Source organism: Hyla sarda, chromosome 13 (assembly GCF_029499605.1).
Source record: "Hyla sarda isolate aHylSar1 chromosome 13, aHylSar1.hap1, whole genome shotgun sequence".
Lineage (NCBI taxonomy): Eukaryota > Metazoa > Chordata > Amphibia > Anura > Hylidae > Hyla > Hyla sarda.
The window spans coordinates 5803089-5823258 of NC_079201.1; the positions used below are offsets into that span (position 1 = coordinate 5803089).

General features: G+C 42.4%; 2 protein-coding genes across 9 annotated transcripts in view; one reads left to right on the forward strand and one right to left on the reverse strand.

Moving 5' to 3' along the window:
• The window catches only part of LOC130297600 (protoheme IX farnesyltransferase, mitochondrial), a 492900-nt gene that overhangs the window by 169025 nt on the left and 303705 nt on the right, over positions 1 to 20170 (forward strand). For all 4 annotated transcript variants that reach the window (XM_056550251.1, XM_056550253.1, XM_056550254.1 and 1 more), the window contains one exon: positions 2204 to 2315. In XM_056550251.1, coding sequence (XP_056406226.1) covers positions 2308 to 2315 — 8 coding nt within the window. In that variant the 5' untranslated portion in view covers positions 2204 to 2307. The remainder of the gene's footprint in view (positions 1 to 2203; positions 2316 to 20170) is intronic.
• LOC130297601 (heparan sulfate glucosamine 3-O-sulfotransferase 3A1-like) overlaps positions 1 to 20170 on the reverse strand; it is a 191701-nt gene that overhangs the window by 136916 nt on the left and 34615 nt on the right. For all 5 annotated transcript variants that reach the window (XR_008849614.1, XR_008849612.1, XR_008849613.1 and 2 more), the window contains one exon: positions 11345 to 11485. The gene's annotated coding sequence lies outside the window, so the exon portion shown is untranslated. The remainder of the gene's footprint in view (positions 1 to 11344; positions 11486 to 20170) is intronic.

Consider the following 20170-nt stretch of genomic DNA (forward strand, 5'->3'; position numbering starts at 1 on the left):
GATGCCAGGTCTCTCATTCTAGTACTGGTGTCCTCCATTGTAATGATCAGTTGGAGTCTCAGTGGTTGAAGTGTCACTGATCCAACATTCATAACTTATGTGCTTGAAACCAAAACCCATACGCATGGTGGGGGGTGCTTAGGAGAGATAGCTATTGGCTGAGAATTTACGTGTATGGGGGCTTCCGGAGAAATAGCTGTTGGAGGAACAAGTGTTCATATTTATGGGGAATCGGGAGACATAGCTTTCAGCAGAACAACAATTTATGTGTGTAGGGGATCAGGAGAGGTAGCTGTTGGCCAAGAGATCTTGTGTATGGAGGAATCAGGAAAGATTGCTATAGGCTGAGAGATCATTTGTATGGGGGGGGGGATCTGGAGAGATGGCTATAGGCTGAGAAATCATTTGTATGGGGGGGATCAGGAGAGATGGCTATAGGCCGAGAGATCATGTGTATGGGGGGGGATCAGGAGAGATGGCTCTAGGCTGAGAGATCATTTGTATGGGGGGGATCAGGAGAGATGGCTATAGGCCAAGAGATCATGTGTATGGAGGGGGGGGATCAGGAGAGATGGCTATAGGCCGAGAGATCATGTGTATGGGGGGGGGGATCAGGAGAGATGGCTATAGGCCGAGAGATCATGTGTATGGGGGGGGGGATCAGGAGAGATGGCTATAGGCCGAGAGATCATGTGTATGAGGGGGGGGGGGATCAGGAGAGATGGCTATAGGCCAAGAGATCATTTGTATGGGGGGGGGGGGATCAGGAGAGGTGGCTATAGGCTGAGAGATCATGTGTATGGGGGGGATCAGGAGAGATGGCTATGGGCTGAGAGATCATGTGTATGGGGGGGGGATCAGGAGAGATGGCTATAGGCTGAGAGATCATGTGTATGGGGGGGGATCAGGAGAGATGGCTATAGGCTGAGAGATCATGTGTATGGGGGGGGGATCAGGAGAGATGGCTATGGGCTGAGAGATCATGTGTATGGGGGGGGATCAGGAGAGATGGCTATAGGCTGAGAGATCATGTGTATGTGGGGGGATCAGGAGAGATGGCTATAGGCTGAGAGATCATGTGTATGGGGGGGGATCAGGAGAGATGGCTATAGGCTGAGAGATCATGTGTATGGGGGGGGATCAGGAGAGATGGCTATAGGCTGAGAGATCATGTGTATGGGGGGGGGATCAGGAGAGATGGCTATAGGCTGAGAGATCATGTGTATGAGGGGGGGGGATCAGGAGAGATGGCTATAGGCTGAGAGATCATGTGTATGGGGGGGGGATCAGGAGAGATGGCTATAGGCTGAGAGATCATGTGTATGAGGGGGGGGGATCAGGAGAGATGGCTATAGGCTGAGAGATCATGTGTATGGGGGGATCAGTAAGATGGTTTTAGACTGAAAGACAATGGGGGAGATGTATCAAAACCTGTCCAGAGGAAAAGTTGCTGAGTTGCAGATTGCTTCTATCATTTTTCAGAGGCCTTTTCAAAATTGAAAGAAGCGATCTGATTGGATGCTATGGGCAACTCAGTAACTTTTCCTCTGGACAGGTTTTGATAAATCTCTACCAATGTATATAGGGAGATTGGGAGAGAAAGCTGTTAGCTGAATAAACATAGTGTATGTTGGCTCAGGAGAAATAGTTGTCAACCTAGCGGAGCATTTATGTACATAGTGGGATCAGGAGAGATAGCTGTTGGCAAAGATGAACTGTCATGTATATGGGGAGATTGGGAGAGATAGTTGTCACTGAGAGATAGCTGAGCGTTGATGACAACCCCAAGGGGAGTTTTAATAATGGCAGCCATATTGGTTTATAATCTGCTTTCCCAGAAATAGGTATAACTAACAAAGAAAGGGGAATATAAGGAGCATAAATGGGAAAACAGTAAGAAAAAAAATGCAGTTTGTGCATTTAGCGCTGGATGGATTGACCCCTTTCTATGAGGATTTATATTTTGCAAATCTTGTTGTAAACTTTAATGGCACCCTTTGTTTTACCGTATAATGCATTGGGAAACAAAAAGTAAAAAAATAAATTGTGGAATAAATTAGAAAAAAAAAGTCTGCCATTGTGTGAGGGGTTTCACTGAACACTGTCAGGGTATGATGGGAGTTTTACTTTTAAAGCAGTGGGAGAGCCACATGTTGGGGACTTCTCTAAAATACATTTTAAATATTTATTTTATTTTTTGCAGCAACGAACAACATCTCTCTGGTGAGTTGTGCTGAGTATCCTACATGTGGAACGGAAAAGCTCGGGCTGAGTCAGCGCGGTCACCCCTGGTTATTAACAAAGTAAATGACAAGGTATGTAGGAGATCCCGTCTGACCAGATTGTCAAAAAATACTCTCCCAGATCTGAGCCAATATCTGCCTACTGATTCCACCTGTAAAAACAGTCCAGGGTCCGTCTATAAACAGGAGGGAGAATTCTTATCCAAGGTTAAAAAAAACGTGTTAACTACTAGAATCCATCCTTTAGATGTCACTTTTTCTGAAGAATTGCAGAAAAATGCATCAGCACTTCACAAGAGTCTGACTTTTTCTCTTCACTGGAATGGAACAGGGCTACAATACTAGGCACAGCCACAACTATATGAGTAAAAGACGAAAGCGCTCCCTCGTGTGACACTTTCAGCATAAAAAATGAAAAATAGGTGAGCCAAGGGTTAACTCACCTAAAACGGTTGTGCAAATTCCGGCAGAACACGTATATGCACTAGTTCATTTGAGGCTGCGTCAAATTCCTCCTCACGCTCACAAGCATGAATAATAGATTCCAATATAATTCAAAACTCCATGGAGGATAATAGGCGCTGCCAGTAGGTGATCCAGGGGTGATAATAAAAACATGTTTTATTAAAACATGCTACGCGTTTCGAAACCGGTCCGGATTCGTAATGCGTAGCATGTTTCTAATAAAATACGTTTTTATTATCACCCCTGGATCACCTACTGGCAGCGCCTATTATCCTCCATGGAGTTTGGAGTGGTATTGGAACAACTATATGAGTGGCACTGTGAGTAAAACAAAGTTTAAGGGTATGTTCACACTGCGTAATTCCGCGCAGTGAACATTAACATCAGTGTGAATGGGTCTTCTACGAGATCCGTTCACATTAAGGAATTTCAATTGATCCACGCAAAGAAAGAAGATGTTCATTCTTTGCACGGAAGTCTGCAAGCCCTGTTTTGTTGTTAATGGGCCGCACGGTCCTACCGCCGGCATCGGTCCTAATTCATTGGTGACGTCACGGCAGGCTGCAGCAAATATTTTTATTATTTATTATTTTTTCAAATATAAAATACACTATTTTTATAAAAAAAAAAAAAAAAAGAATCTATATTAGAGATATGTTGTAGTAATAAGTACTACAACATATAAAAAAAAGTTGGTGACAGTGCCCATTTAACCAAAATCATTAGTTCGAGTAAATAGATTTTTTTAATATATATCTTATTATAGAAAATGCCTTATTTTCCACATAATAAGCTCCTCCAAAGAACCCTGCACCTTCCTAAGCTCTTCATTCACTCTGAAAAACTGACATGTCTGTCTTGATTGACCAAAGGGACCAGGTTACAGCTGTCTTTATATGTCTATAGGGAGGAGATGGAGGAAGGAGCTGCTGAGGGAGACAGAGAAACTGCAGAAAGCTCTAGTAAGGGTTATGTCTCAACCCAGTGCTGGATTCACAGCTTAAACTGATCATTATTGCTCTATAATATCCTCCATGCTGCTTCTGATTGTATTTTATGGAGATATACATAATATATTGAGCAGGATCCCCTCTTTTGTCAGTGTACATTGTATAGAAGACATCATAGCAGTTAGTTTATAGACACAAATTTTTATCAACAACTAAAAATTTAAGATTGAGCCCAAAGTGGTGAAAAATGCCATATACAAGTTACGTATTGGCTAAAAATAGTACTACACACGACAGCTCATCCCAAAAGATTTATTGAAAGGTTAGTGACCAGTGCAAGGTTACTGAATTAGTGCCAGTCAGGGAAACAAATATCTCAATAGTTATGGCAATTATTAGGAGAGGGAAAAAGTCCAAGGCAGGTCTCGAAAATACAAAAAACACTTTGGATACATATTAAGTGGTCAAATAAGATTGCTTGGAAAATAAATTGGTAAAAAGTTAACTTTAAGGGGTTAACATAGATGGTGTGAAAACCATATTAAAAAGGAATGAGGAAAATTTATATATGAGTGCGCAAAGAGGTCAGGACTATTCCAAAATTGTAATATTAGAAAGCCTTTATAATTTTTCAAGATTAAAACAATAAAAATAAATTGGCAATAACTTCACAATAGTCTAGTGCAAATGCAGAGTCTCTTATTCCCTTCATTTGAAGCAGTTCCAGGGTCCCAATGTATAGACCTAGTATAGCCCATATAGGTATTATAGGGCCTAAAGACAAGGAAAGGGGAGGGGAGGGGGGGGTTAGTATAACCTGAGACTGACCCCCTATTTCTGTCTTGCTAAACTGGAACTGAACGCTACACATGCAGGAGGCAAAAGTGGTGTCAATTAGAAGCTGCACTATTATCCCACTGCAAAAAAGGGAGTGAAACTAAACCTGTAATGTTGTGCATAGCCTGTGGACAAGAGTGGCGCTGTTTAAAAAAAAAAAATATATATATATATATATATATATATATATCTTTCAAATTTTGGAAACCCCTTCCTCCTGCCATTGTGTCTATAGGAAATCACATCTTTAGTAGTGTATGATTTGTTCAATTTGCAGTAATTTCCCTCCTACCAAAAGTAAAGGGGAGCCCCAAATAGTTCACAGATAATGTGAATACAAAGCAACAATGGTGATTTTGCTTAACCCATCCCAATATCTGACATACTATTAGATCAGGAAGAGAGTATGGGGCAGGGGCAGCGTCTGAGCCTGCTCATTACATAGAAAGTAATGGCTGCGTATTACAACTTGTACCTACTGACAGTGTTATCAGAGTTCATTTAAATTTCAGTCATTTATTCACCCGGATGACACAGTCAATAGCTATCACAGGATCTAGGTGGCTAGAAATAAGGTGGAGGCCCCTTTTGTCCCCCTATAGCCCCCCACATTGTTGTGTTATGATTGCAAAGACCAGAGCTAAGATAGTAGCGGAAGGCCCAATAAAGAGCACTAGCCCAAATACTTTAGTACTCCTAGTCCTAGTACTACTAGATGGTGTAGTAATTTAGTGGTCAGATTGCAGTAAAATCAATCACTTATACAAGTCCCCTGGGGGTCTAAAATTATAAGTAAAAATAGTAAAAAATCAATTTAAAAACATATAAAAAACAATAGTATTAAACAATTGTTTCAATTAGCATTTGAAAAAAAAGGGAAAAAAAACCCATTTGTCCCACATGGTGAAAACAATAAAAAAATAAATAAAAAAAATACCCAACTCCAGAATTGTTATTTTTGGACACCTTGCTTCCCCCCCAAAAAAAATACATGGTTTAAAATCCATTGAAAAAAATGTATGTAGTTACAATAAAAAGTACAGATCACAGACAGAAAATGTTACGGGGTCAGAATAGGGCGATGTAAAGTCTTTTTTGTTAATGTGAAAAGTAGTAAAACATAAGAAAAATTTTATATATATTTGATGTCGTTGTAATTAAACCGACCCACAGAATTAAGTTGTCCTGCTGTTTTCACACGCGGTAAAAATGACACCCCCCTGACAAAATAGGGACATTTCAACCCCATTTTACATTACACAATAAGGAAGGGGGGCATTAAAAAGTACAACTTGTTCCCTAAAAAAATGTTTAAGCCAAAGAGAAAAAACATCTTTAACAAAAATCCCTGTGGTGGGAAGGGGTTAATCCAGACAAACTACCATCACAACAATGTGACATAAAGAGGGCTAAAAGGAGAGGGTAGCCATGTGACCATAAAGTTTTGATTAAAAAAATGTTAAGCTTATTTTAACCCTTTAGTTCCCAACGTTGTTAGCCCAGGGTTGATTTATGGAAGGTAGAAATAAAGTGATTTATTGCTCTGGATTTTGGTAATGTCTTGTCAGAATAATAGCGTGGATGTCATTCCGCTTCCCTGAGTGCAGTACAATGCATCTATGGAGAGCAGAGCTGTAAAGTTCGGGCAGCTGTATGTGGAGTTTCCTGTCCTGCAATTATGGGTCAGGCCCCGATGTTCACGATCCCACAGGGAACACAACCGTCACTTCTTTATAGGCAAAACACAAATGATCGATTAGCCGAGAAGTAATCGTATGCTCGTATGTAATTTATGGTGAATTGGGGATGTATGGTATGTATTCAATGGGTTAAAACGTTACAGCTTCTTTACTTTTAAACGTTTATCATTGTTTGTAAATGTCCACTGCTCTGTATCAAATCACTTGGGTTTTCTGCTTTATACAATCCCTGCTTGACAGAATATCCCTGGACAATGAGATGACTACAAAATGTCCTCTTGTGTAGAAGCTGTAGCATGTGGGAAATGTGCAGTAAGCATTCAATTTCTCTGGGAATATTAGGCATTACACAGTGCTTATGCATATTATTGGGTTATCTGGACAATATAACACAGGACAGGTCCCCCAGAGCAAGAGTTCTTTGTAAACAGTTCTGGCCTAGAGATGAGGATCATGAATAGAGTACTCACATCTAATACCTTAGAGTTGCCTAATAGGGTAGATGAAAATGGGTTTTCTAAATGGGACACCCTCTAGGTATGAGCCCTTTGCGAAAATAGTGTAATAATATATTCCTTTGGGTTGCAAGCTACGACGATTCAAAAAAAAAGTCAATGTAGGAAAAACCAGCTCACCGCCATATGTAGACTTGTATAGGAAGACTTCAGTAGTTTGAAGGAAGCACGAAATTGACGTCCAACCGCATGCTTGGAGTGAGCAATGCTTGACAAAAAAAGAGAAAGAACCAGCTCCCAAAGAGAAAAATTAAAAGTCCAAAATTTTATTCACATGTTTAAAAATGGGTGAAAACCAAACGAGGATAAAAGCATAGCAGAAACGCCGACGAGTTTCAAACCATATGGTTCTTAATCATGGCAGCCATCATGGTTCTTAATTATGCCATGATTAAGAACCATATGGTTCAAAACGCGTTGGCGTTTCTGCTATGCTTTTATCCTCGTTTGGTTTTCATCCATTTTTAAACATGTGAATTCAATTTTGGATTTAAAATTTTTCTCTTTGGGAGCTGGATCTTTCTTGTCTCCTACGACTCTGCAGCTGTCCATCTATGACCCCACAAAATCAGCACAATTCTCATCTTAAATAATCTGTGCTGCTGAAAGACTCTGCTCCATCCACTATATTACGCTTAGTCTGTGACATGATAAGACAGCATGATCCTCCTCTAACTACTCTGTGCATGTTCCACTATGGATCTCTCAATCTGGGATCTTACAAGAACAGCACAATCTTTCCCTGAAATACTCTGTGCTGCGGGAAGACCCTTGGCTCCCCACTTGCCTCCATCCCCAATTTCATCACATGACTGGACAGGTCACTTGGAAACTAGACGCTATTTATTTAGCCAATTGGACCCCCCGCAATTTCCTGCATGGCGCCCTGGCTCTCCTCATGCACTGAGCGGGCAATGCTCAGTGCACGGAGCTGTGTCGACCACCACACAAAGTGGTATCTGTTACTCTCCCGTAGAGATAAATGGAGGGGACATTTTGGCCACCGCTTCATGAGTACTTCCCACTAGTGTATGGGGGGAGTTGGGGGCTGGCCAGAATATCCCCCGGTGATCAGACACTTATTCCATATCTTGTGCATAGGGTATAAGTTAAAGAAGTACTCCAGATTAAGAAAACGTATCCCCTATCCTAAGGATAGGGGATGAGTTTCAGATCGTGGGGGGTCCAACCGCTGGGGCCCCCCGTGATCTCCTGAACGGGGCTTTCGGCTCTTTGCCGAAATAGCTCATTTCGACCACCGCATGATGCGGCATCCGACACGCCCCCTCAATACATTTCTATGGCAAAGGCGGAGGCTGCTGATTGCAGCGCTCCGGCTCTCCCATAGAGATGTATTGAGGGGGCGTGTCGGCTGCCGCGTCATGCGGTGGTCGGACACAGCCCCTGGCCGCTGACTGTCGGGGCCCCATACTGGAGATCGCGGGGGGCCCCAGTGGTCGGACCCCCTGCGATCTGAAACTTATGCCCTATCCATAGGATAGGGGATAAGTTTTCTTATCCCGGAGTACTCCTTTAAGTACCAGAGTACTCCTTTAAGCAGATACAATTCTGCAGGCTACCCTGACAGTTTTCTCTTCTTCAGAGATGGGAAATGAACTCTAAAAATCTTTAGAAAATGATTCCTGTGCCTGTAATAAACGTTATAGTGGACGGGGCCGTTACCATATTGTCCAGCACATCTGTCTCTAATCATCATAAGACACTAATCACTGCAAAAATCTCTGACTAACATGAGTGAAACTTGTACTAAATAAAGTTTGCACTTAGATAAAAATCAAATACAGGTTAATAAATACTAAAACATGGAGTTAAACAATCCGCTGTGATTGGCAGGAGCAGGGCCTGTCATGATCACTATCACTTACAGACAAAATAAAGCATCGGACAGCTGGAAGTGCCAAAGAGTCCAAAAATCAAAAATAGTTTTAGGAGATTTTGTTTAGGATTTTGTCTATTTGGGTGATGAAATTATCAGTGGTGACAAGCATGGAGTCATAGCAGGGCCTTAGTGCAACTTGATATGTGCCAGTGGCCCGGTAAAATTGTATTTTTAGGTCTTAGAAGCCACAAGCTACACCTATAAATATAATGTATATAATTTCATTTGGGTGGAGTCAATCATGATGTAGACCAAACGTTTATAATGGCACTCCTAGTTCCCACTAGAAATGAATGGCCCCTTAATTAGAGCCCTCTGCTCTTTCATGATTGGGTTTTCCCTGTATGGACAATAGACCTAAGACCCTGAAGTAAAATCCATAAAATCCAATGATCAGTTTTCTGTGAATCAGCGTCAGTGTGAATCCGCATTAGATGGGAAAATCCACTAAGCAACTAGGAGCAAAACATGGAGATCAGGACTAGACTAGCCGGGGTCAGGATTTCACCAACATCATGATGTGTAAGTGTGGAGAATTGTGGATCAAGGAAAGACATCTAGCAAAAGGAGATCCTATACATGAAAACCACTTGTTGTCGAAAGTGGCGCAAAGGCACAAAGGTAGAAAACTGCAGCCAATTAAAATGTTTGTGTCAATGCTACAACACCTGATGACCGGCTCTAGGGCTATTGTTTCTTAGGGAAACAGAGAGGCAAAAATTGTATCACTAACCAGTGGAGAAACATGGCCTGGTCAGATGGATCAGAATCTCTATAGAGAAACATTTCCTTGTCAGATGGATCCAGATCTCTATAGAGAAACATTTCCTTGTCAGATGGATCCAGATCTCTGTGGAGAAAATGACCTGGTTAGATGGATCCAGACCTCTGTGGAGAAACATTTCCTGGTCAGATGGGTCCAGACCTCTATAGATAAACATGGCCTGGTCAGATGGGTCCAGACCTCTATAGATAAACATGGCCTGGTCAGATGGATCCAGATCTCTGCGGAGAAACATTTCCTGGTCAGATGGATCCAGATCTCTATAGAGAAACATTTCCTTTCAGATGGATCCAGACCTCTGTGGAGAAAATGACCTGGTCAGATGTATCCAGATCTCTGTGGAGAAACATGTCCTGGTCAGATGGATCCAGATCTCTGTGGAGAAACATGGCCTGGTGAGATGGATCCAGATCTCTGTGGAGAAACATGTCCTGGTCAGATGGATCCAGATCTCTGTGGAGAAACATGGCCTGGTCAGATGGATCCAGATGTCTATAGAGAAACATTTCCTTGTCAGATGGATCCAGACCTCTGTGGAGAAAATGACCTGGTCAGATGGATCCAGATCTCTGTGGAGAAAATGACCTGGTTAGATGGATCCAGATCTCTGTGGAGAAACATGGCCTGGTCAGATAGACCCAGATGTCTGTGGAGAAACATGTCCTGGTCAGATGGATCTACATCTCTATAGAGAAACATGGCCTGGTCAGATAGACCCAGATCTCTGTGGAGAAGCATGTCCTGGTCAGATGGATCTACATCTCTATAGAGAAACATGGCCTGGTCAGATAGAGCCAGATGTCTGTGGAGAAACATGACCTGGTCAGATAGACCCAGATGTCTGTGGAGAAACATGTCCTGGTCAGATGGATCTACATCTCTATAGAGAAACATGGCCTGGTCAGATAGACCCAGATCTCTGTGGCACCATGTTGAGCGAAGGGTAACAATTTCTTACAGACAGCGGGAATTGATGAGTCTTTCCTGTCAGGGCATGAACAGTTCAGGCTGGTGGAGGTGTAATGGCAGCAGAATTATGGAGTAAAACTACTGGTCACCCTGGATTTAGACCTCTTCGTAATGACAAGAACCTACCCCCGTAAGAACAAAGCTAGAGGCTAATCCCTTATTTACATTAATGTATTGTCCATCAAGTCTTACACTGTTCCCAAACTATTACCTATGAAGCTGACCAACTCTCTCAGCTTTCCATTTTCAAAATGCAAAAAGTTATTGATTCCAGCAACATGCGCATAAGGGCCAAACAGAGAAATGGGCCAAATACCAGCAGACAATGAAAGGTTATATTAATAAATCCTATACATGAAATACAGGATCCTATACATCCTATGGCTTTTAACTAGAAATGGAAGTTGATCTTGCTACTCCGGTGAGGAATGTGCTTTACAATAATCTTCTGAAGAGCAAGAGGTGTTTACAATGTTCTTGTATTGGGTTTCTTTGTTTCTATGTTCTCCTTTAGCCAACATTTTGACTAATGCACAACATTTTTAAGCCATTTAAGACACATTTCATTCAAAAATCTTTGTAGAAAATAAGCAGTGTTGGATTGGCCGTGAAAGAACATGTGAGCACTTTGTAGGGTTAAGACTCTGAAATAAGAATGTGATGTAGTCACAGCACTGGGTATAGAAGAGGACAGATCTACTTGTACATATCCTGTATACTTTGAGTGAGCACTCATTTTTTGTGGTGGGCCCAATGTATGCCAGTCCAACACAGATCACAGGATATCTGCAATAGTCCAACGTGGGTAGATAGAGCGCATTATAACACCATATATTTAAAAAAAATAGGATGATAGGTGACCTGGCATTGAGGTAGATCGAAGGTTTTTCAACACAGAGATGCAAGGTGGCCCAGCTGCAAGACAGCCGCCTGCCGAAGACTGAGATGTGAGACGCTTATTTTCATAACAGATCTACTTACTTAGAAAATAAACTGTCCAGTCCAAAAATAACCAGTGTCCTGCAAGTAAATCTACAGAAAACTCCAACGTAAAGGGTTTTCTTATCTCTCCAGGGAGAACATCCTGTGAGTGGGCAATGGATTCACGAAAAGATCTTCCTGCTGAGAAAGTAGAAAATAACCATGTAAAGTGCAATACAAACACAAGGCTAATGCAAACAAACTATACGCAATATGTGAAGTGTGGTCCTCAGGCAGCAACTCGTAATATGTTTATTTTCATTTATTTCTCGTTTACATGAGATAAAATAAAATGGAACTGATAAACCCCGAGCCCTGCTCTAGGGAGGCTAAAAGAGGTAAACGTTCTGCAGATAGCCGGAGGCAGCTATTCTGCTAAAGGCATGTAGATGTGCAAAATAGCAGTATGATGGTTATATTCCTGTCTATAAAAGAGAGCATTATAACAGTTACATTTTTGTACTAAGTAGGCAGTATTATAGAAGTATGTATTCTTGTACATAGAAGGCAGTATTATAGTAGGTATATTCTTGTATATAGGAGCAGTATTATAGTAGTTATATTCTTGTATATAGGAGCAGTATTATAGTAGTTATATTCTTGTATATAGGAGCAGTATTATAGTAGTTATATTCTTGTATATAGGAGCAGTAATATAGTAATTATATTCTTGTATATAGGAGCAGTATTATAGAAGTATGTATTCTTGTACATAGAAGGCAGTATTATAGTAGGTATATTCTTGTATATAGGAGCAGTATTATAGTAGTTATATTCTTGTACATAGAAGGCAGTATTATAGTAGGTATATTCTTGTATATAGGAGGCAGTATTATAGTAGTTATATTCTTGTATATAGGAGCAGTATTATAGTAATTATATTCTTGTACATAGGAGGCAGTATTATAGTAGTTATATTCTTGTATATAGGAGCAGTATTATAGTAGTTAGATACTTGTATATATAGGAGGCAGTAGTATAGTTATATTCTTGTATACAGGAGGCAGTATTATAGTAGTTATATTCTTGTATATAAGGGCAGTATTATAGTAGTTATATTCTTGTATATAGGGGCAGTATTATAGTAGTTATATTCTTGTACATCGGAACAGTATTATAGTAGTTATATTATTGTATATAGGATTAGTATTATAGTTGTTATATTCTTGTATATAGGAGCAATATTATAGTAGTTATATTCTTGTATAAAGGAGGCAGTATTATAGTAGTTATATTCTTGTATATAGGAGCAGTATTATAGTAGTTATATTCTTGTATATAGGAGGCAGTATTATAGTAGATATATTCTTGTATATAGGAGCAGTATTATAGTAGTTATATTCTTGTGCATAGGAGGCAGTATTATAGTAGTTATATTCTTGTATATAGGAGCAGTATTATAGTTGTTATATTATTGTATATAGGAGCAGTATTATAGTAGTTATATTCTTGTATATAGGAGCAGTATTATAGTAGTTATATTCTTGTATATAGGGGCAGTATTATAGTAGTTATATTCTTGTGCATAGGAGGCAGTATTATAGTAGTTATATTCTTGTATATAGGAGCAGTATTATAGTAGTTATATTATTGTATATAGGATACAGTATTATAGTAGTTATATTCTTGTATATATGAGCAGTATTATAGTAGTTATATTCTTGTATATAGGAGCAGTATTATAGTAGTTATATTCTTGTATATATAGGAGCAGTATTATAGTAGTTATATTCTTGTGTATAGGAGCAGTATTATAGTAGTTATATTCTTGTATATAGGAGCAGTATTATAGTAGTTATATTCTTGTACATAGGAGGCAGTATTATATTAGTTATATTCTTGTACACTATTATATTATTGTATTCTTGTTTATAGAGGCAGTAATATTGGAATTTCTTTCCGATAGTTCCATAAAACAATGTCTGCAGGCAACCAGTAGCCATCTTAAAACAGCCACTCTGCAATGTACCTATTGTACTACATTAAATTGTTTAAATACAAAACTTATTATATAGCAATCATCAATGTCTTTTGTCACCTATTGAATTTCACTTTTGCTTTTTTATTTTTACTTTTCCACAATGCACTTCACTGCCATCGTAAAATATTTACGAAGCTCGGTGCGTGACATCTGTTAGCTATTTTGCTGGCGGTGTTCTTTATTGGCTTTCTGTCACACCGCCAGGGGAGCTTGGCAGCCTGCGATACAATAAGCCTAGAGATGGTACAATATGCCCGGCCTGCTCACATTACTTAATCATGGTGATAGTGAGCACATTCTGAAAGCTAATCAGTGGCACGCTTCACGGGTACCTTGAAATATGAGCTTTCAATTACTTTGCACCAGGGATAGTAGAAATATACAGCTTGAGAGGACCAATAAACTATACCTCATGTTTCCGGCAGCACTAGAAAACTTTCAACACTTCCAATGCATATTATTTAGGTACAGCACAATAGAAAATATGTCCAGCAACGGAACAATGGAACTCAGTGCACGCCACCCAGCCACTGGCAGAACAGGCCACCAGCAATATATACTGTACGGTTCAATTTTACAATGTAATGTAAAGGGGCTTGCACCTGTTCTGCGAACTTGGTTTTGGGTCATCAGTATTGTTGGCATAAGGTTCTCCACTTTGACCCTAAACATTACTAGTTGTCCTGTAACTTTTGTCTTAAATGTTGTCTTAGTCCTGGCGCTGACTTTAGCCTTGATCCTGACCATTCTTCTGTCTCTCCCATTAGTTCGTCTGCCTGGTACCTGTAGTCCAACTACTGGCTCCAATATCAGCCTTATTCCTATGCTCACTCATAATTTACCAACCGGTCAATGGTTGATAGCTGTAGTCTGACTCTAGGCTCTTGTGCTTGACCATGCATCTGCCTCGGCTTTATTTGATTTGCCAAAAGAACAATAACGGAGAAAATACAATAAAGAAAAACATTCATAGTCATGTACATTTAACAATTTCCATGTTTTGTTCTTATGGCAATCTTAATGTATATGTGGAGATATAATATTGCTCATACTGAAGTAACTTGATTATTGAATTTTAGTACATGATTGCCACAAATTTTTCAACAGTGTGTATTGAACTCACTAAAAGTCAATGGTTCTTTTTGGCTGCCTCTGACTTCTGCACTGCTTCTGACCATACTCCTGCTTCACGCATTAGTTTGTCTGCATTGTAACAGACTTTCAGCTCTGACCCCAGTCCCCGACAATGCTCTAAACTCTTCTATTGGTTGATATACCTGGTACCTGTAGTCAGACTTGGGGCTTAGACCTCTATGGGGGAGATTTATCAAAACCTGTGCAGAGGAAAACTTGCCCAGTTGCCCATAGCAACCAATCAGTTTGCTGCTTTTATTTTTATGAAGGCCTGTGAAAAATGAAAGAAGCAATCTGATTGGTTCCTATGGGCAACTGGGCAACTTTTCCTCTGCACAGGTTTTGATAAATCTCCCCCTATATTCTTTTACATAGGAGGCAGCATTATGGTAGTTATATTCTTGTATATAGGAGCAGTATTATACTAGTTATATTCTTGTATATAGGAGCAGTATTATAGTAGTTATATTCTTCTATATAGGAGCAGTATTATACTAGTTATATTCTTGTATATAGGATCAGTATTATAGTAGTTATATTCTTGTATATAGGAGCAGTATTATAGTAGTTATATTCTTGTATATAGGGGCAGTATTATAGTAGTTATATTCTTGTATATAGGAGCAGTATTATAGTAGTTATATTCTTGTATATAGGAGCAGTATTATAGTAGTTATATTCTTGTATATAGGAAGCAGTATTATAGTAGTTATATGCTTGTATATAGGAGCAGTATTATAGTAGTTATATTCTTGTATATAGGAGGCAGTATTATAGTAGGTATATTGTTGTATATAGGAGGCAGTATTATAGTAGTTATATTCTTGTATATAGGGGCAGTATTATAGTAGTATTATTCTTGTATATAGGAGAAGTATTATAGTAGTTATATTTTTGTATATAGGAGCAGTATTATAGTAGTTATATTCTTGTATATAGGGGGCAGTATTATAGTAGTTATATTCTTGTATATAGGACAGTATTATAGTAGTTATATTCTTGTATATAGGAGGCAGTATTATAGTAGTTATATTCTTGTATATAGGAGCGTTATTATAGTAGTTATATTCTTGTATATAGGAGCAGTATTATAGTAGTTATATTCTTGTATATAGGGGCAGTTTTATAGTAGTTATATTCTTGTATATAGGAGCGGTATTATAGTAGTTATATTCTTGTATATAGGAGCAGTATTATAGTAGTTATATTCTTGTACATAGGCAGCAGTATTATAGTAACAGACTTCCAGCTCTGGTCCTAGCCTTGTTCCTGAGCATTCCTCAACCTCTTCATCTACCTGGTACCTGTATTCAGACTCAAGGCTTTGACTTCTGCCGTGTTCCTGATGTTATGATTCGGTTAGCTGGATGTGGATCCTCTGTGTCAGCGAGGGATTGGCGTGGACCGTGTCGGTGGACCGGTTCTAGGTTGCTACTGGTTTTCACCAGAGTCCGCCGCAAAGCGGGATGGTCTTGCTGCGGCGGTAGCAACCAGGTTGTATCCACCGGCAACGGCTCAACCTCGCTGACTGCTGAGAAGGCGTGGGACAGAAGGACTAGGCAGAGGCAAGGTCAGACGTAGCAGAAGGTCGGGGCAGGTGGCAAGGTTCGTAGTCAATGGTGATAGCAAGAGGTCAGGAACACAGTAATGGCAAACACAATAGACGCTTTCTCCAGGCACAAAGGCAACAAGATCCGGCAAGGAAGTGAAGGGGAAGTGAGGTAATATACACAGGGAGCAGGTGGAAGCTAATTAGACTTTAGACTGATTGGGCCAGGCACCAATTATTGGTGCACTGGCCCTTTAAATCTTAGAGAGCTGGCGCGCGCGCCCTAAGGAGCGGAGCCGCGCACGCCAGGACGTGACAGCTGGGGACCGGGACAGGTGAGTGACTTGGGATGCGATTCGCGAGCGGGCGCGTCCCGCTATGCGAATCGCATCCCCGCCGGCAATGTCAGTGCAGCGCTCCCAGTCAGCGGGTCTGACCGGGGCGCTGCAGAGAGAGAAACGCCACGAGCGCTCCGGGGAGGAGCAGGGACTCGGAGCGCTCGGCGTAACAGTACCCCCCCCCCCTTAGGTCTCCCCCTCTTTTTGTCCGGATGTCCCTCCACATGGGACAAGGACATTGGGAGCGATTGTAGAGTCTCCTTCTGGGGGACAGTGAAGTCCTGGGTATGATCAAGAACGGCAGACAGTTCAGAAGGAGTGGGAATGGGGAGGGGGGGCAGAGGGTGAGGCTTGGTACGGGGCAGAGTGTTACCAGGACGGGGGCTATGAGGAGGCACAGCATAGTCCTGAGAGGCCTTGGGGAGACCAGGTATAGGAGGAGCCATAGGGTTTTGACTGCCAGGACTGGGAGCAGACATAAGGCATTTTTTGTGGCAAGAAGCACCCCAGCTCTTGATCTCCCCGGTGGTCCAATCAAGGGTAGGAGAGTGGCGTTGGAGCCATGGCAGACCAAGGAGGACTTCAGAGGTGCAGTTGGGCAAAACAAAAAGTTCAATTTTTTTCGTGATGCCGTCCAATGCTCATGAGCATGGGTTCTGTGCGATAACGCACAGTGCAGTCCAATTTCACTCCGTTGACCGAGGAAATGTAGAGCGGCTTGGCGAGACGGGTCACAGGGATGTTGAACTTATTAACAAAAGAGGCCAAAATGAAATTTCCCGCAGAACCAGAGTCCAAGAAGGCCACAGCTGAGAAGGAGGAGTTGGCAGAAGGAGAAATCCGTACGGGCACAGTGAGACATGGAGAAGCAGACTTCAGACCAAGAGACGCCACTCCCACGTGTGCTGGGTGCGTGCGTGCGTTTCCCAGACGTGAAGGACGAATAGGGCAATCCACCAAGAAATGTTCGGTACTAGCGCAGTACAAACATAGATTTTTATCTCTGCGGCGAGTCCTCTCTTCATGGGTCAGGCGAGACCAATCCACTTGCATAGCCTCCTCGGCGGGAGGCACAGGGGTAGATTGCATAGGATACTGTGAGAGAGGTGCCCAGAGATCAAGGTCTTTTTCCTGGCGGAGCTCCTGGTGTCTTTCAGAAAAACGCATGTCAATGCGGGTGGCCAAATGGATGAGTTCATGCAGGTTGGCAGGAATTTCTCGTGCGGCCAGCAGATCTTTGATGTTACTGGATAGGCCTTTTTTAAAGGTCGCGTAGAGGGCCTCGTTATTCCAAGATAATTCGGAGGCGAGAGTACGAAATTGGATGGCGTACTCGCCTACTGAAGAATTACCCTGGACCAGGTTCAGCAGGGCAGTCTCGGCAGAAGAGGCTCGGGCTGGTTCCTCGAAGACACTTCGAATCTCAGCGAAAAAGGACTGTACGGAGGCAGTGACAGGATCATTGCGGTCCCAGAGCGGTGTGGCCCATGACAGGGCTTTTCCAGACAGGAGACTGACCACGAAAGCCACCTTTGACCTTTCTGTAGGAAAATGGTCCGACAACATCTCCAAATGTAGGGAACATTGTGACAGGAAACCACGGCAAAGTCTAGAGTCCCCATCAAATTTGTCCGGCAGGGACAAGCGGAGGCCAGGAGCGGGCACTCGCTGCGGAGGAGGTGCAGGAGCTGGCGGAGGAGATGGTTGCTGCTGTAGCTGTGGCAGAAGTTGCTGTAGCATGGCGGTCAACTGCGACAGCTGCTGTCCTTGTTGGGCGAACTGTTGTCCAAGTTGCTCAATCTGTTGCGACTGCTGGGCGACCACCGTGGTAAGGTCAGCGACAACTGGCAGCGGGACCTCAGCGGGATCCATGGCCGGATCTACTGTTAGGATTCGGCTAGCTGGATGTGGATCCTCTGTGTCAGCGAGGGATTGGCGTGGACCGTGTCGGTGGACCGGTTCTAGGTTGCTACTGGTTTTCACCAGAGCCCGCCGCAAAGCGGGATGGTCTTGCTGCGGCGGTAGCAACCAGTTCGTATCCACCGGCAACGGCTCAACCTCGCTGACTGCTGAGAAGGCGTGGGACAGAAGGACTAGGCAGAGGCAAGGTCAGACGTAGCAGAAGGTCGGGGCAGGTGGCAAGGTTCGTAGTCAATGGTGATAGCAAGAGGTCAGGAACACAGTAATGGCAAACACAATAGACGCTTTCTCCAGGCACAAAGGCAACAAGATCCGGAAAGGAAGTGAAGGGGAAGTGAGGTAATATACACAGGGAGCAGGTGGAAGCTAATTAGACTGATTGGGCCAGGCACCAATCATTGGCGCACTGGCCCTTTAAATCTTAGAGAGCTGGCGCGCGCGCGCGCGCCCTAAGGAGCGGAGCCGCGCGCGCCAGGACGTGACAGCCGGGGACCGGGACAGGTGAGTGACTTGGGATGCGATTCCCGAGCGGGCGCGTCCCGCTATGCGAATCGCATCCCCGCCGGCAATGTCAGTGCAGCGCTCCCGGTCAGCGGGTCTGACCGGGGCGCTGCAGAGAGAGAAACGCCGCGAGCGCTCCGGGGAGGAGCAGGGACCCGGAGCGTTCGGCGTAACACCTGACTTCTGCCGTGTTCCTGACTTCTGCCTCACACCTGTAGTATGACTTTCATGTCTTACCTCAGCCTTGTTCCTGACCTTGCTCATGCCTTACCCATTGGTTCATCTACCCGGTACCTGTAGTCATATTCCCGGTCCTGACCTCAACCTCATTATGTTCCACTCTACTGCCTTATCCATTGGTTTACCTGTCTGGTTTAAATTCCTGGCTCTGACCTCAGCCTTAGTGCTTCAGAGTCCACCATACAACTTTGAGAGGACACCGTATTACTAATGACATTTATTGACCATCTGCTGTGTGGTCCAGAAACAATGAGACAGTAATTTACTAACCTGTAGAGGGAACGTCTCTCGGGATGGTTACGGATCATTGATCGGGACAGTTCCATCCCAGATCTCTGTTTAAAGTGAAAACTGTCACTAGGAATTAATAGGTTCAGGGATAATATTGTAGAGAAATCATTTCTCTACATCGTGATTGCTAATGGCTTTATTTGAGACCTGTAGACAGTTTCATATGAGGAGAGCAGTCAATGCTGCTCATAGACCAGGACATAGGCTGTACAGTATTTTTAGCTTTCACAGGGGTTTTCCTCCCACACAAGCCAATAAATTTCCCTGCTAGCATTTGGCACCATCATGAAAGGGATGGGGTTGGATAGACATGTAGGTTGGAATTTAGACAGTGGTAACATGGAGGAATGCCTCAGGTGGGATTGATGGGTATTAGAGGCTGGCATCATTCTATATTGTGGGTCCGAACCTAGGGAGTGAAACCCTAGACCAGGTCTTTCTTCCACAGATGACCAATGTGTGGGCAGGTGATGGGAGGAGGAATTCTGAAGAAACTTTGCAGTCAGCTCAATGTGGTTTAGGTTCCACCACAAGCTCCATATGGTTCAAATGTCTTCATGACTTGGTCATATTATAACTAAATAATTCATTCATATTCCAGCAAGGCTGTGGATCAGTGAGAACAAAGGAAGGCCCCTTTAAAATGAATGCCCTGGGTCATAAATTATACATGGTAATTTGGCAACTATGCATGCGTTCCCATAGGAATGTCTGGCAAGCAAGATTGTGTGGACAACACATAATGTTTGATTATACGGCACACATGCCAATCCCATTAGATGTCTGATCACACCATCCTGTTCATTCTACATTATTAGTATAGATAGATAGCGGTATGATCTCCTGTACATCAAATACCAGAATAATCTATA